The sequence below is a fragment of the Syngnathus floridae genome, chromosome 8 (genome assembly GCF_059516105.1).
Source record: "Syngnathus floridae isolate MCC-2025c chromosome 8, RoL_Sflo_1.0, whole genome shotgun sequence".
NCBI lineage: Eukaryota > Metazoa > Chordata > Actinopteri > Syngnathiformes > Syngnathidae > Syngnathus > Syngnathus floridae.
In genome coordinates, this window is record NC_142420.1 from 9,019,457 (window position 1) to 9,034,547 (window position 15,091).

General features: G+C 39.4%; 1 protein-coding gene across 1 annotated transcript in view; it reads right to left on the reverse strand.

Annotated features, from left to right (window-relative positions):
* The window catches only part of LOC148394405 (ephrin type-A receptor 6-like), a 66,737-nt gene that overhangs the window by 42,373 nt on the left and 9,273 nt on the right, over window positions 1–15,091 (reverse strand). The window contains exon 3 of the mRNA XM_088382276.1: window positions 8,974–9,637. Coding sequence (XP_088238402.1) covers window positions 8,974–9,637 — 664 coding nt within the window. The remainder of the gene's footprint in view (window positions 1–8,973; window positions 9,638–15,091) is intronic.

The following is a 15,091-nucleotide window of genomic DNA, read 5'->3' on the forward strand; positions in this document are numbered from 1 at the left end:
TTATCTATTTTTTTCTGAGTATAGTGTCACAATAGATGCATTTTAACAAATGTGTTATTTGTAAATAAGTGCTTGGGACTGTCAGACTTTTTACTGTAAAAAACCCCAAAACCCATTCAGCCATATAACCTGGCAAAATATGCATGGTGTGGATGATTATTTTGTAACAGTTTTTTTTTTTTTGGCGCGTAAAATATTCCTTTGGAATTCACATAGTAAATAAATAACTACACCAGTAAAGCTGAGGCTATGAATGTTCAGCCTGTTGTCAAGCACATTAAAAAGCACAGCAGTAGCACATTTTTTCCACTCACAGTGACATTTTTGTTAACACTCTCTGACTGAAAAGAGGTAAAAGAAAAACTGCGATAGACCCACAGTGGCCAGTTAAGTGGCCTTTCCAGTGAGTCTGCAACTGCATGTGCGACCGTGTGTATCAGAGACATCAAACAGGCAGCGCTCAGGGTACAGAGATTTTAGTCTGCCACCCTGGGGTCTTCTGGTGGCCTGCAGCTCACATAATGTTAATCGCTGCCCATGATCCTGTCCTGCTACTGTTAACACTCACAAGGAAGGAGCATTGTGACTAGCGTGTTTGAAGCTATGCAGTCATGCACAACAGTCTCAGGGGCTGTATAAATTTGCAGTCGACAGACTACACATAGCATGTTAAATGTCATGACTGTTTTGCATGGGCAAAAAAAGGGATTTTAGTGGGGAAGGCAGAGAAAGAGCAATACTAATTGATATATAATTTTACCTGTGTGACACATCGCTACAAACTCGCATTCAACACAGTCAGTCACATAATGATACATATATGAGTCTTCTTTTGGTCTAAGTGACTATTGGCAGTTTCGCTGTCAAAAAAGTAGCCACTCAAGCATTATTACTTGTAATGAAACATTTCAGATTATTTGACTAAGGGTGACATTACAAAGAGTAATGACCACCCATTCAGATTCATCGCGTCAGCTGATTTGTGACAAAGCACCACTGCCACAAACTGTAAAAACCTTACGACGTTTCATAATAACAACGATATAGGGAATTCATATAAATTATTCTGTGTTAGGAACATAAATGCACTGTACGTACAACCACTATAAATATATTTACTCTCCAATGTTTCCATTACTATGCTGCCCCTTGCTGAACGGCTGAACACAATCTGAATACATAAATGGATTGAGTTGTTTACACTCGTGAGATTAGATCTATCTGTATCTCACTGTTATCCAACTGCCTTGTAAAGAAACGTACATGGTATAAATATTACAGTTTGTGTGCCAATGTTCAAGCCTTACAGAAAAATGGAATTCTTTTTTTTTTTTTACTGTGTTCACATCCCTAGATGGATACTTGTTGGATCTAAAAATGGAACGTCAACTCTCAAACAGCTTTAAGATCAAAATATGGACTTCAACCAATATTTTGTAGCCAATATATGCTGTAAACACATTAAACATTGGCATAGCAGGTTAGGAGTCAGCACACCTTACCAAAATTCATTTAAGGCAACAGCACCTTTGTCTTAGCCATTTTTTTCTGAAAACAAGACAGGGGTAAGCAGATTTCAATTTCTTAAGCAGTTAACGGACATCAAGGACATTACTTAACAACTATTGTGCAGTATCCATTCATAATTACGTGATCCATGCAGTCTCTCTACATTTTCCAGTTTGTCTTTTAACCTCCCATCCTTTCTTCCCTCTGACATCAACACTGTTACTTGATCAAGGAAGCTGCCAGGATTAATTCACACAGATATCATCACGTCAATTCTGAGCGTCATTGTTGTGTTTCTACTTGTGGGGGTTCAGCCAAAGTTCAGGCCTCAATCCAATCCGAGGGGAACGGATTGCCACCGCAGTCTTCTCTAAACCTGACCCACTTTTTTGCTATCGCTGTTTGCCGCTTTCAATAGCTGGATTAAGTCCATCCACAGTGCGTGTGTATGTGTGTCCCCGTATGTGCAAGTGTGCGCCCCGCAATTCTACCAGTGTGACTAACAAGCTTGGCAGTTTCATTCCGACAGACTGAGACACCTACAGCTAGTTAAAGCCTTTTGTGCCCTAGGGTCATTTGCTCCATCCCTTCACTGCTTGCTGTTCAAATACGGACGGATCGGGTGAGGAAGAGTCCGGACGAGTCTACGTATACGTAGGCCAAAATCCCATTTTTATTCACAAAGCTCTTAACAAATTGAATGCATTTAAATAGACTTATTAATAAATAAAAACACGAGGGAAACTATTTTGTACATTGTTTTGTGACCTTAACTAACCAACATATCAACAAAATATAAATTACATTTGCAATTTCAATTTACTGTTTATTTTGTCAAGAGACAAAATACGTTGCTCAGCTTTGAGACAGAAAGCTATTATACAGATGATATTTGAAAATGCCAGATTTCTGTCCATGGCTTTACCTACTTTTTGATTCTATTAAGTGTCCTTGGTTAGAGAAAACTCAAAATTTAAAAAATCAAGATCTAATAAAATACAGGTGATGATAGTGTTTGTCTAAATCATCTCTGAAACTGTTATGTGCAATTTTTTTTATTCTTCAAATTGTCCCCCAGTGTAACAGTGACATTTTCTGAGCAAGTGAGCTCTTTATTTATTGGTTGTAAAAACAAATAGTAAATTTTGGCTTTTGCGAGAAAGTACTTTGTCATTATCGTGGTAATGTGTTTATTAAAGTTAAATGTCATCTTTTACAATTTTATAGCTGCTCTAGTAAAAGTAACTCAAATTAAATGCAGCAGTCACTTGACATATCACAAGTCAGAAACAGTCGTCTCAAAACGTATACCGTAAATGTCAGTAACATGTGAAAGACAAAAATAATTATTTTTATTAGTAACTTGCTCAATACCGCTGTGCATGCATGACAGATTTTGCGGGAGCAGCAAAAAAATAAAAAGCAGCCTTTGGCTACTGTAGTCTTGTGCTGTTTCATCCAAAATGGAGTCCTGAAATAGCACTATATGGTCCACTTTGTGGAGGCGGAAAAAAAAAAAAAACACTTCATTTTGTCACTGCACTCACCTTTCCAATGTCGAGGTTTTGTTTTGCGGCAAAACTAGAGTGGCATTACTCCAAAGCCACCCGGCATGTTGCAGCATGTAAATATTTAATACAGGAGGACTGGCCAAATAAAAAAAAACAAAAATGGATTCAATACGAGCTTGTGCCAGTGAAGTGCAAGATGCTGGATGATAAAGTGATAACTGAAATAAGCCGTGTGGAGTACAAATGATTAAGATGAAATAGACAATTCAATAGAATGTTAATAGTTATGGTAAGTAATTATTTAAATCATGATGATAAACATAAAATAATTATGATATATGCTATGCTTCGAAATTAAAATATTTTAAAGTATGATGTACAACAATATACTATACTTTCAATTCATGTGCAATAAAATGTTATGGTCTGACAATTTAAGAAAAAAAAGCTGAAAATAATAAAAGAGGGAGTAACCGAGTAGGGCCGTGTAATCAATGAAAGAGTGTCCTTAAAGGTCATAACGCCATTTGTTCGCAATGATAGGACCTTCCGAGACGCTGCTGCTAACCTCTGACTAATGAGGGCTGACCATAAATCATTCATCTCGACATGGCCGAGCAAACATGCTCAAGAACGTGTCAATTATTGGACACGAGTAAGTCTAGGCTATATCTGCCGGCTAAGCAAACTACCACAGAGACAAATCCCAGTCATCAATGATGCTGACCCCTAAATAACCCCTGTTTTTCTCCGCTTCCTTTTTAATCAGTGTAGCAGCTGTCTCAGCTCCCAAAGTGGGCTTTCATTTATGACAAGTCTTCTCCTCATTTCAGGCCTATGATATTCTATCTGGGCCACGAGGAGCTACACATATACTTTAATGACTAATTCAGTCCTTTGGCTGATGTTCTAAAATAGAACACACACACATACAAGCGCATGCGGCAGAGAAGATGGAAATCAGTTGCAGCATCTGACAGGACTATCCTTGAGGAGAGAAAAAAAAGGAAAACATCAGAAGGTGTCACATGCTTTTGTTTCGAGAGTGAGAGAGTACGCCATGTCGAGACAGGCAGAAGCTGTATAAATGTATGTATGCAGGGTGCTGCTACGCTGGGGAATATTTTCCCACTGTCTTTGATCACTTTTCAGCTTTGAAGTAACTCTCAGTGAAGGCAGAAATAAGCCAAGCAGAAGTCACGGAAAGTTCACGCCGCAACTAGGGCTCGTAAAAAAAAAAAAATCATCAATTTGCATAATTTATTCTTTACACAATTAAAATGCAAAAAGATGAAGCGATCTCGAGGTGCCCAACAAACCCGCCTCCCTGCTTGACAAGCCCAATTAAATGCTCGTCACATTTGTTCTCAATTACAGCTTGAAGAGCGACAACACGAGAGCGCCTAATGCTTATCAAGTGACTGATTTAAAGATAGACGTGGCTGCTCGTGCACCACAAAGCTAAAATTAGGGAACTTTTTAAAGTCTCACCAGCCGTGTTATCCGGTCCGCAATCCCGTCTTGATGTAAGAATTTAATGTTTTATAATCCGTAGTTTTGATTGACACTGTCAGTAGTAATTAATTATAAAGTAATTGTAAGTAATTATAAATAATGATTATTATGCGTTAAAAATTAATCAACACATTATGTATATTATTCTATCAAATTGTAAATCTCAGAAGTAATCACTTTGTATAGTAATATTCATTTTGATCTAACAGCCCTAATTAAAACTAATTTCGTGTCCCGAAATACTGTACAATTTTTACCTGACCTCTGTTTGAACCTGAAGCTTATTAGTACAAATTCCACATTCATCTTTTTTTTATTTTTTGCCTGTGGCACAAGCAGACATCACAGAAACGCCGGCAATTTGCATTCAAAAGAAACTGGATTGACGGTCATTGCATCATATAGAATAAAAGAGTTGAAGCTATATAGCCGCACTTGAGAAACATTTCAATGAAAACTTTTGTAAGACACTGCTGGATTTTATTCACGTCCCTTGTAGCAAACTCGAACGCTGCTTACAACAATAAATGTTATTTATGTGGCACGATGGCCGCTAGCTAATTTGCATATGCTTTTAAAGCAGAACAAAGACAGAATACAGGACAGCTGCCCAAGAGAAGATATTTATTGTGCCACTGCTTGTTTTTGACAAATTACGCAATGCAAGAAATGCCTGTTTAATGCTTAGTTGTCATGAGTACATCAAGTTGAAAAACCATTTGACGCAATTTATGCATTTGAACACTGGGTGTGCTGTGATTTTTTTTTTTTTTTTTATTGCTGCATTTGGATTCAAAGCCTTTATGATGCAAACTTTGCATTTCTTTTCATTGAGCCAAATGTTAGGTAAAAAGACACTTTTCCACCGCTCCTCTCCCAAAAAAAAAAAAGCATCTGGCTGGGATTTTAATTCAGCTGGCATTTTATGACCTCATTTGGCATGCATTCCTCTATTGCACTGTGACTCACGTTACACTTTAGTCCCCATCTACTTGCATGATCCATGTACGGACTTTATAGCATCAATCCATCATCTGTATGCAGTAATGACCTACAGCAAATAGGATTACTTCACTCAGATGCAGGTTTAAATTAATCGAAACACAAACATTGCATTTACCTACTGGCAAATCCCATATAATCTTTTTTTTTTTTTTTTTACATATGTTTGAGGTCTGATTTTGATCTGAGGATACCGTATGCAATATGCATTACATTTTTCCTCCTTAGTATGATCCTAATCTGACCAGAGTCACATGGGAGGAAAATAATATGGAATAAATCTAAAGTTGATTTTGGTGTCTCGAACTATGTAGTGCAAAGTGGGAAAAAAAAATACAGTATATTTTTTGAATTGTGATTTTTGAGGCCAAATAACTTGAATACCTTCTCATAGGACGCAGCATCCTTTTTCAATAAAAACATATAATTAGTTGTTTTAACATTGGTGCCTTATTAAAAGTCTTGCCAATCTCATCATCTGAATACTTAACCACCAGCACGTAACACGTGGATGCGGTCTCCAACTACACTTTGGCTGGCGACGCTTTTGTCCAACATGAACATCCAGAGCGGCTTAACGATGTTGGCTTTTAACGGCGCTACTCTCTCTCGTCTTCGGCAGATACGCTCCCAGCTATTTACACGGGCCATTACTGAAGCCGCATCACAGTACCCGGCCGGGTTGCTACGCCGAGCTGAATGACAGGTCGGGGGAACTACTGTACACACAATAAAAAGAGCTCTCAATTACATTCTTTGTCATCGGCGCAGAAGCAAATGCTAATGCAGTCACTGCAGAGACAACAAACAAAAAGCCGTGCATTCAAATTCTGTCATACTGTATGATTTGCATTCATGAAAGTAGGAGGGTAATTTCTAAAGCTCCATCAAATGACTGGTAATTTACAAATGTGCCCATGTGTGATGACAAATATTCTCATTTAATAATGTTTGAAATGGAATGAATGGACAGACAGAGAACATTGTGAGTGGGAATGAAAGCGTCGGGATCAAGCAAATAAATGCAAAACTGAGTGTATTCCATGAAGAGGGTGGCTTGTCTGCTACCTGATAATACACAATCATCATCTCCTCTCTCTTCCTCGCTGCTAATTAAGTCTGAAGGGCCACGCTTGTTAAATTGAAGATGTTGCTTTGGAAAATGTCAGCGTGAGTGCCCCTGCAGTGTGACCTGTGAGTAAACATCTCCTCTGCCCCCTCCCACTCTTTGTTTTCCAGAATGCTTATGACAGTTTTTAAAGGTTTACGTTGATGAATTTTGAACTGTTTTTTTTTCCTGTTCAATTTGATGAAGGTTGATGGACCTTTGCGTTACTCTTTACTTGAATGTGTCTCTGTGTGTGTTAATCACTCTTTTGCACACAGACTGGCAATGTATATCATGATACACTAATGTTATGATATATGAAGCTAATCCATCATAATACTGTATAATGTTTTCCCGATGTCGTAATGCTTGCATTAAAAATTTCATTAAAACGACAAAGCTAGTGGTGGCCTAAGACATATGCGCTGCACTCAAAGAGAATGATTGAATGAGTCGATTAATATTGACATTACACAGGATATTTTTTTTCCTCCGCAGCATTGAAAACCTGCTGTGAGGTAATAAGTGCATCATGGCATATAAAAAAATCTGTAACCTTGATTAAAGCAGTCGAGATTAGCTGATAATGTGTAAACAACTGCCGTTTAGTTCAATACTATAAATTGACGAGCCTGTAATTTTGCCTTTTAACGATTGGCATGAAAAGAACGAGGTAGCGTAGTTTGCAACATGGCTTAAAAATATGGACATTGGTCTTCTGACTTCAGTCCTGTCAGCTCTTCTTAAAAATGCAGCAATGAGCGTGGCTTTCCATTCAGTTGCTGAGCTTGTGGAAAAATGCCATCAGGTAACTGAGCTTCCCAAATGCGTCGCTAATTGACTGACAGGAGATGGATAGAAGGCATAGAACAGGGTACACCAATTGAGGTATCTGCTTCGTACATCTATTCATGTTGCCATGACTCACAATGTCAATATTTATGTCTGCAGATATGCATTTTAAAAATAAGTAGGTTATTTGATTGTTTAACTAAATATCGTGTTCATATAAAAAGAGTGCTAAAAAGCAGATGGTGGCGATACACCACATTACATTATCGTCTGTAGAATCAACAACACGCTTGAAAACACAAATCAAACAAACGCCATCTGCTTTACCCTCAATAGAGTGCTCGGATTTAACATTTTCTGACATGCGGCTATTGTATACATGTGCAAATTTTCCACATCTAGTCCCGCTTTTAACCCTTGTCTGTATGTGTTGATTGCAATGATGCTTTATGAAAACCTAATCCAGTGCCTCGTGATTAATCTTGTCGAAGCACATCTGGTTAAATGCATTTCACAAATGAGCACAGAACATATTCCTATAGTGGCACTGGCTTGTAATTTGTTTTACATTTGGGCCAACAAATTGGATAGTCCATGATGGCATACAATGTAAACAATGGGCTATGCAATACAAAAGCTGGGGTACGAACAAATGAGTTCATTCGATATGATCCAAAAACAAATCAGGTCATTTATTTGACCGTGGTCCAGAACTGGACAAAGGTTTATGTACTGAATACAACTCTAGTTATTTGTAATGATGTGCAACTACACCGCATCAAATGCGAGGTCATGAAAATAAAATTCTGGCATCTTTAACGCAAAACTCTCCATAGACCTTGATGAATGAGTCTCTTTTGTGCTATTGCATTGTGCCAGGGATAATCCAAAAATCATATCAGACAGCTGGCGTTCAAATTGCTACCAAGTCAGTGTGAGTAATTTGAAACACAAAAGTAGCCCCAGCGGTAGCAGGTGGCATACCCGATCACGCCCACACGCGATAGCCCATTCAACCCGAGAGAAAACAAATAAACTGCAAATCCACAGTCGCTTTACAGACAATATTTAAAATCCAAGTATGGTTATTCCAAAGACATACAGACAGAGAAAACTAGATAGAACGAGCGATAGATGCAGAAAAAATCTTCGTCGCATACAACCCTGCACAGAGCCAAAATGACTTTAGCGCTCATCTTAATCTCTAGAGGCTGAGCAGCAAGCAATAAGAGGGAGGCAGAAAAAAAATTAAAGGAGGCCATTATGAAGCTGCAGAAGCCGACGAGTGCTTACACAAAAACACAAATCTGGAGGATCGTTTACCCTATAGAGTACATTTATACAAATCCATCCAATACACCTTGATAGCTTAGCTACTCTGGTTGTATTGTTGAGCCACACCTTTCATCTAAATTGGCGATTCCCCAAAGAATTAATTGTCTGACCAGTTTATATTATACATCCATTCATTCGTATTCTACATTTTATCGTCCTTAATTCATTTGAATACTGTGAGTTGAAGAAAGTTTAACTCACCAATGCAGGTTCCGTCGACCTCCTCATAGCCAACACTGCAGACACATCTTCCCAGGGGGACCAACCAGTCGCCATCAGCTCCGCAGAAGAGCTTGGGTGTGTCCCTTTCTTCCGCATGGTCAATACATGCCCCCCTCACCTCCACCAATGAAGATGAGTCCACACGAGGCACCGTGTCTGGAAACGAGGCCAGGTTTCTCAGTGTGAACGGGCATTTCTTGTAGTAGACTCTCACGGAGACTAAAGCAATGCAGGCCCCGATGTCCTGGAATGCCAGATAGAAGCCGCTCTTGGTCATGGGTCCCACCTCACGAACCTCAGTGTTGAGCTTCAGAATGCGGTCTCCGAGATCCATCTGGGTGAAGCTCTCGTCCGCGGCGATGGTGTCTATCTTGGTGTACTGAGCCGGTTTGAATTTTACCCCGTGTGCCTCGTCAGTCTCATAATAGAAGAGGTTGAAGGTCTCCTTGCACGTGCCAGACACCCAAGGGATGGAGTTGCAGTCACGTAAGGTGAAGCGAAGCTCCACATAGATTTTTTGGGCCGCTTGTCGAGAGATCCAATTGGATCGAAGCCAGTTGTTCTGGTTGGGCTCCATCACGTTGCACACTTGAAAGGTATGAATGGGACGGTTGTGCTCGTCCATCTCCGTGATGGCATCCCACTGTGGAGAAAATATGAGTTATGTAATTGAAAACAGATAGAGGAGCAATGTCACATTATACAACACAACAAGCAGCTGATCCTTTAGCTCACTTGTGCAATAATTCATACATTTTCACTTGGTGTCTTTTTTTTTTTTCCAAATAAATGCAGGTCCTTGGCATAGTAATAACAGCTATGCTAAGTGTGGAAATAAAAATGGTGTTCTCCAGCGGTTGCTGAAGGACAACTGAGCAAGCCAGTGAGCCTCCACCCTCCCACCCCCGAAACCAAAAAGCAATGTAGCAATGTCAGACAGGGCCCTTAGCGACTCTCCCTTGGAATAGTTTATTATAGCGCATCACGGCTATGTCAGAGGGGGATTGAGGATATCATTGGCTATTTTATGAAACTCAAGTCATTCTTCTTATTAAACTGCAGTCTTGAATAAAAAAGTAATTTGTTCGAAAGTATGGTTTTCTGCCCTCTTTACCCTTTTTCATCTGGTGGCTACTTCACATAAATGTTCTCCTAAGAGGCCTTACCAAATAGGCATGTCCTTAAAAGCTTTAGAACATGTATCCTTACAAAAGTATATTACCTTGGATTTTTAAACTCATTGCAAATTGTGGCTTATTATTATCATCGTTAAATGGCTTTGGTTGGAAAAAAAAAGCAGTATCTTATCTAACAATAGTTGAATTATAGAAATATAATTGCAGACATTCAGGTCCGTCTCGGTTTATATTTTTTTCTTTTCCAATCCATCACTTTCTCTTGTCCACATCATCGCTCCTTTCCCATAACTCATGTGTCGACCTGAAGCTTTCTTCACTCAGTCTTTGTCTTTGCCATACACGTGTACCCACTGATGCGCATGTGTGTGCGTGTTACTGTCACTGCGATTGAGATATTTTTATTCACAGCTAGTCTCCCTCTGTGATGGATGAAAAACTTTCACCTTTAGAACGCATACCCATTGAAACGCCCACTCACACATACTGGTAGATATAAAGCAGATGGATGAACAAAGAGTGTGCACTTATTGGGGAACTTCATGTCAGCTCTGTGACTCAATTGGTAGCATTGGCACAGAGAGGCCCAAAAAAATTTTCATCACGGGGGTCCCAAGACCTTGTTGACACTCACATGTTGAAATAGGATTGATGACCTGATCTGGTTATACCCGCCTCTCAATCACAAATACCCTGCAAATCAGTAAAAACTTAACGATGCTATGAAACAAACACCCTTAATGGCAATAAAATGATTATCTCTGTCATTATATAAATGTGATGATGATATGGCATTTAGGGATAGCGCTTATCAATTCATCACTTTCTCTTTAGAACACCCACATGTACACACAAGCGCCCACCCGCACACACAAGCAGCGTCCCGCTACCTATTACCAGTACACCCCTAAATCAATAATGGCAAGTGAACAGCGGCGAGCAAATGAAATCCAAAAGACCCTGCGCTCCTCTCATTCCAACATCCATCACGGTAAATGGCTAGCCAGCAGGGTGGAGCCACAGCAGCCATCAGTCATCGCCACGGTGATCTCAAGAGTGTTCTCGCAAACGTGACACCTGGTTGGTCAAGGCCTCAGCTATCCTCCAAAGGGCACTGAAGATGGAGTTCGGCCCATATGACCCTTTAAGAGCTGCTGAGATTGAACTTATATTTGAAGATGATATTTCTTCGGAGGGGTATTTTTGGCACCTAGAGTATTCCACATGAATACAATCAACGGAAATTATTTCCAAAGTATTATTTGCAATTTTTTCAAATATTAGGCCTCGTAGGAGATATCAGACATGCAATAAATCCTCACATTTTATGTGACCCATTTGTCATTTTACACATTTTAGTGATTGGAATCCGCTCTGCCTTGTGTTTATCTCAATGTAGTCAAGATTGGTGGTCTGATACCAACCGAATGTTTTCTCAGTTTCTGTCAATAAATATAAAATACAACAACAAAGCAGTTCAAAACAACAGCAACACAACAACTCAGGTGAAAGTCTTGAAGCAAATAGCCAACAGTGCTCAGATATGAGACGAAAAGAAAAAACAAAGTACTGTAGATGTCTTAAGGGCTCCGACTTCTTTATCCATTTTTTGGGGCGCATTTCTTTGTCTGTCCTTTTATGTTTTGGCTCGTTCCTGCCAACGGCCTTCCAGTGTATGACTCTTGAGTAAAGACTTATTCGAACCGTGTCCCGCGGGTGTCTCTTTGTCGAAGTCTCGGTTTCATGCGGAGACAACAGAGACAAGAAAAGAAAGCACAAGTCTGGCCGCTGCGGACTACGTCGCCAGCCGAGGGCAATGAGCAAGACCACCTATCAAGATGATATTGATTCCCACAAAGCAAAACTATACCGTTCAATATTAATTGGCCTTGTGTGTTACTATTATTGAATTCATTTCAATCTTCCAGGAAAGCTCACCACTGGTTAATTCTAATTCTTGTCACCGCTTTTGATCTCATTTGCCTAAACGGTGATGAGTCCTTCATCTCCACTCCAACTGAGTGACTCGTCATCCGTGGGTACAGACAAGAGAGCTTTTTGCTCGGCCCACTGACCGCCCACCAGCAACTTTGACAAAATATGCGTGGGAAAACAGGAAGGAAGAGCTCGTTGTTTTACATATCTATTTTCGCCAGAGATGCAGAGGCAAGCGTGTCGATGCATGCTCAGCATCCACTGACTGATGCGAGATCAAAGACGTGGATGCACACAGTGGTGCAACACACACACACACATATATACACTTTTTGAACGAGTGCCGTTTAGATAAGACCAAGCCTCCCAGGTAGACGAAAGCATGCGGCACAAATACACACAGTCAGACAGACAGAACATTAATTAAAAGTTGAATTATCCTTTTTTTATATTCCAAACAAAAAGGGATCCATGTATCTTATTAAAAAGTTCCTTGGGGCTTTTTGTGAATGTTAATGGCGTTGGCATTTAAAAAAAAAAAAGAAAATAAGAAAAACTGATATGAGACTACTTGCCGTAGCGACTCTACCCTGCAGCAGACCTTTAAAAAGCGTTTATGTACAGTAGATCTTCAAATCAGCACTTGGAAGTCTCAAATGTAGTCAAACACTGGAGTCAATGATAAAGACAACTTGGGCTTCCTAAAGTGTTGAAAAGGTCACTGCTTTCTTATTCTCTCGTTTCCTCTAAAACCTTAATCATTTCAATTTAATTGGACAGAAAATTATATGAAGTGTTCTGCTGATTGCGCAACACACTTTCTAAAATAATACAATAAAACGACCTTCAGAAGATAAATGAACATGCTAGCCCAAATTCACTGTCACAATTTTTGCACTCAAATATTTTATTTTACCTTTTGGCTCAACATTCTATCGTTAAAAATACATCGCGGAGTGTGTATCCTTGCTTAAGGGTCAGCTCATTACGAACGATATCTTTCAATGTGCACCTGACTACAGCATTTCTCTGAAAGGACAAGACAAACAAATCCACAGCGTACTGCTTTTGTGTTTTTACCACCCGCCACTCACCGCTGAGAAGAGGCTGTCAGACAAAAGGCGAGCGATGGAATGAAAACAAAAAAAATTATGTGGTTGTGACAGACAAACAGGACGGAGTCAAAGATAAACAGGCACCGAGAAAAAAAAAATCTAAGACTGCAAGGCTGTTCGTGTGTGAAAAGCCCAAGTGTTGCTTGCAGGGAATGATTACACAAGAAAAAAGAAACACCTTTAGAGGTTGATATATTTGTAAAACGGCTGTGAAGCTCTAAGAAAGGACTACTTAAAGTAACAATAGCCCACTTGGAATTTACTGTTGGGGGAAGGTAAAAAAAATCCAGATTGAAGAACATATACGCCCAAAATTTCAAACATAGGACGATTAAAAAATATGAAGCAATTTCAGATATATATATTTTTTGCAGAACAGTCAGGCAGAAGACTAAGCCCTTGCTTCTTCCAAGCTGCTGTGGAAATAACTGTCCCGTTGGTGCTTCAGTAAGTGTTTCAAACCAAGTTGATAGATTTTACAAGCGCACACTGTCTTTAAAGCACGCTCAAGTGGATGGAGGGGATCTATTAAATCAAATACATCTGGTTCTAAGGACTCAAATAGCAATAAAAGCATATCGTTGATGTTATCCCACTGTGAGAAAATTCGCATTGGGAATTAAACGTTCCTCAAGGATTTTTCAGTGAGTCTGAGTTAACAGAGATTGACACTATTAACACCTAATGTTGACTTTGAGCCTAATGGCAAAACATTTCATAATAATTGGTCAGATCAATTTGTAGAGCTGATTAAATAATCTTCTTCTGGTCCCTAAATCAGTGATGTATCAGTCAGTGGTTCATATCAGCCTGTCTGTCTTTCTGTCCAAAGCCACCTGACTCCAGTGTGCATTGCCTAAACTAGCTTGACTGGAAATGAGTGCAGACAATATGGGATTGTCTGGTCTGTTGGATCAATTAGGCCAGAGAGAGCACAAGACACATAGCCAGAGAGAGCAAGCGGTGAAGCGCAGCTTTCAGCATCTTCTGACTATATAATATGTTAAGTGCATTTTAGAAAGCTAGCCAGACTAATCGTTCGACCCCAGTGAAATCGTATCCCTCTAACAGGAACTAGGCTCTGACCCCAAATACCCAAGGCCACTTTCTGGTGTCGGGCGGGATCCAAAAGAAGTTAGATCAGAGAGCCGAGAAGGACAAGATGTTTCTCTTTCCCATCACTACACATTAAATAAGTAGATGGAAGGCATAATGCAAACGTGGCAGTACTCTGCGAGCAGCTTCACATTGATTGGAAAAAGGAATCCATCTTCCTATGACATATATATATATATATATATATATATATATATATATATATATATAAATAAATAAAAAAAAAATATATATATATATATATATATATATATATATATATATTTATTGGTAGTGATGGCAGATTAGCAGAATAATAGTGACTGCACATGATAATGTATTTTTCACATGTCCACAAGCTTGCTTTTTATTGATCACATTGATCAGCGGGTATAAAATGTCAACATTGCATCGATCCATCTTGCTTTGCAGTATTTCCATTTTTCCTCTCCCATTTGAAAATGTCAGGCTGCATTTTTATCAAACTCCTCAGTGGTGGTGGCCTGACACGTGTGTGTTAAAACAACACAACAGGTGAAGATTGAGCATTTTGTCCTCTTAAGAAATCAAAATACAATAAAAGTCACGGCGTGCCAGTCTCTTCCTTTGGTTTTCTCTCGGACCACAAAGAGTGAGACAAATGGATGTGTCAGAGCTTGATGGAGCGCTGTGATTGCTCTGCTAGGTGCAAGGCTATTACCCGACAATATAGGCATCGGCAAAGACAAATCCTGTTTGAATCAACCACACTTAATCTGTGAAACATGACAAGATGTTTTAGACAGCAAAGATAGCAACTGAAAGAAGACTGTGACT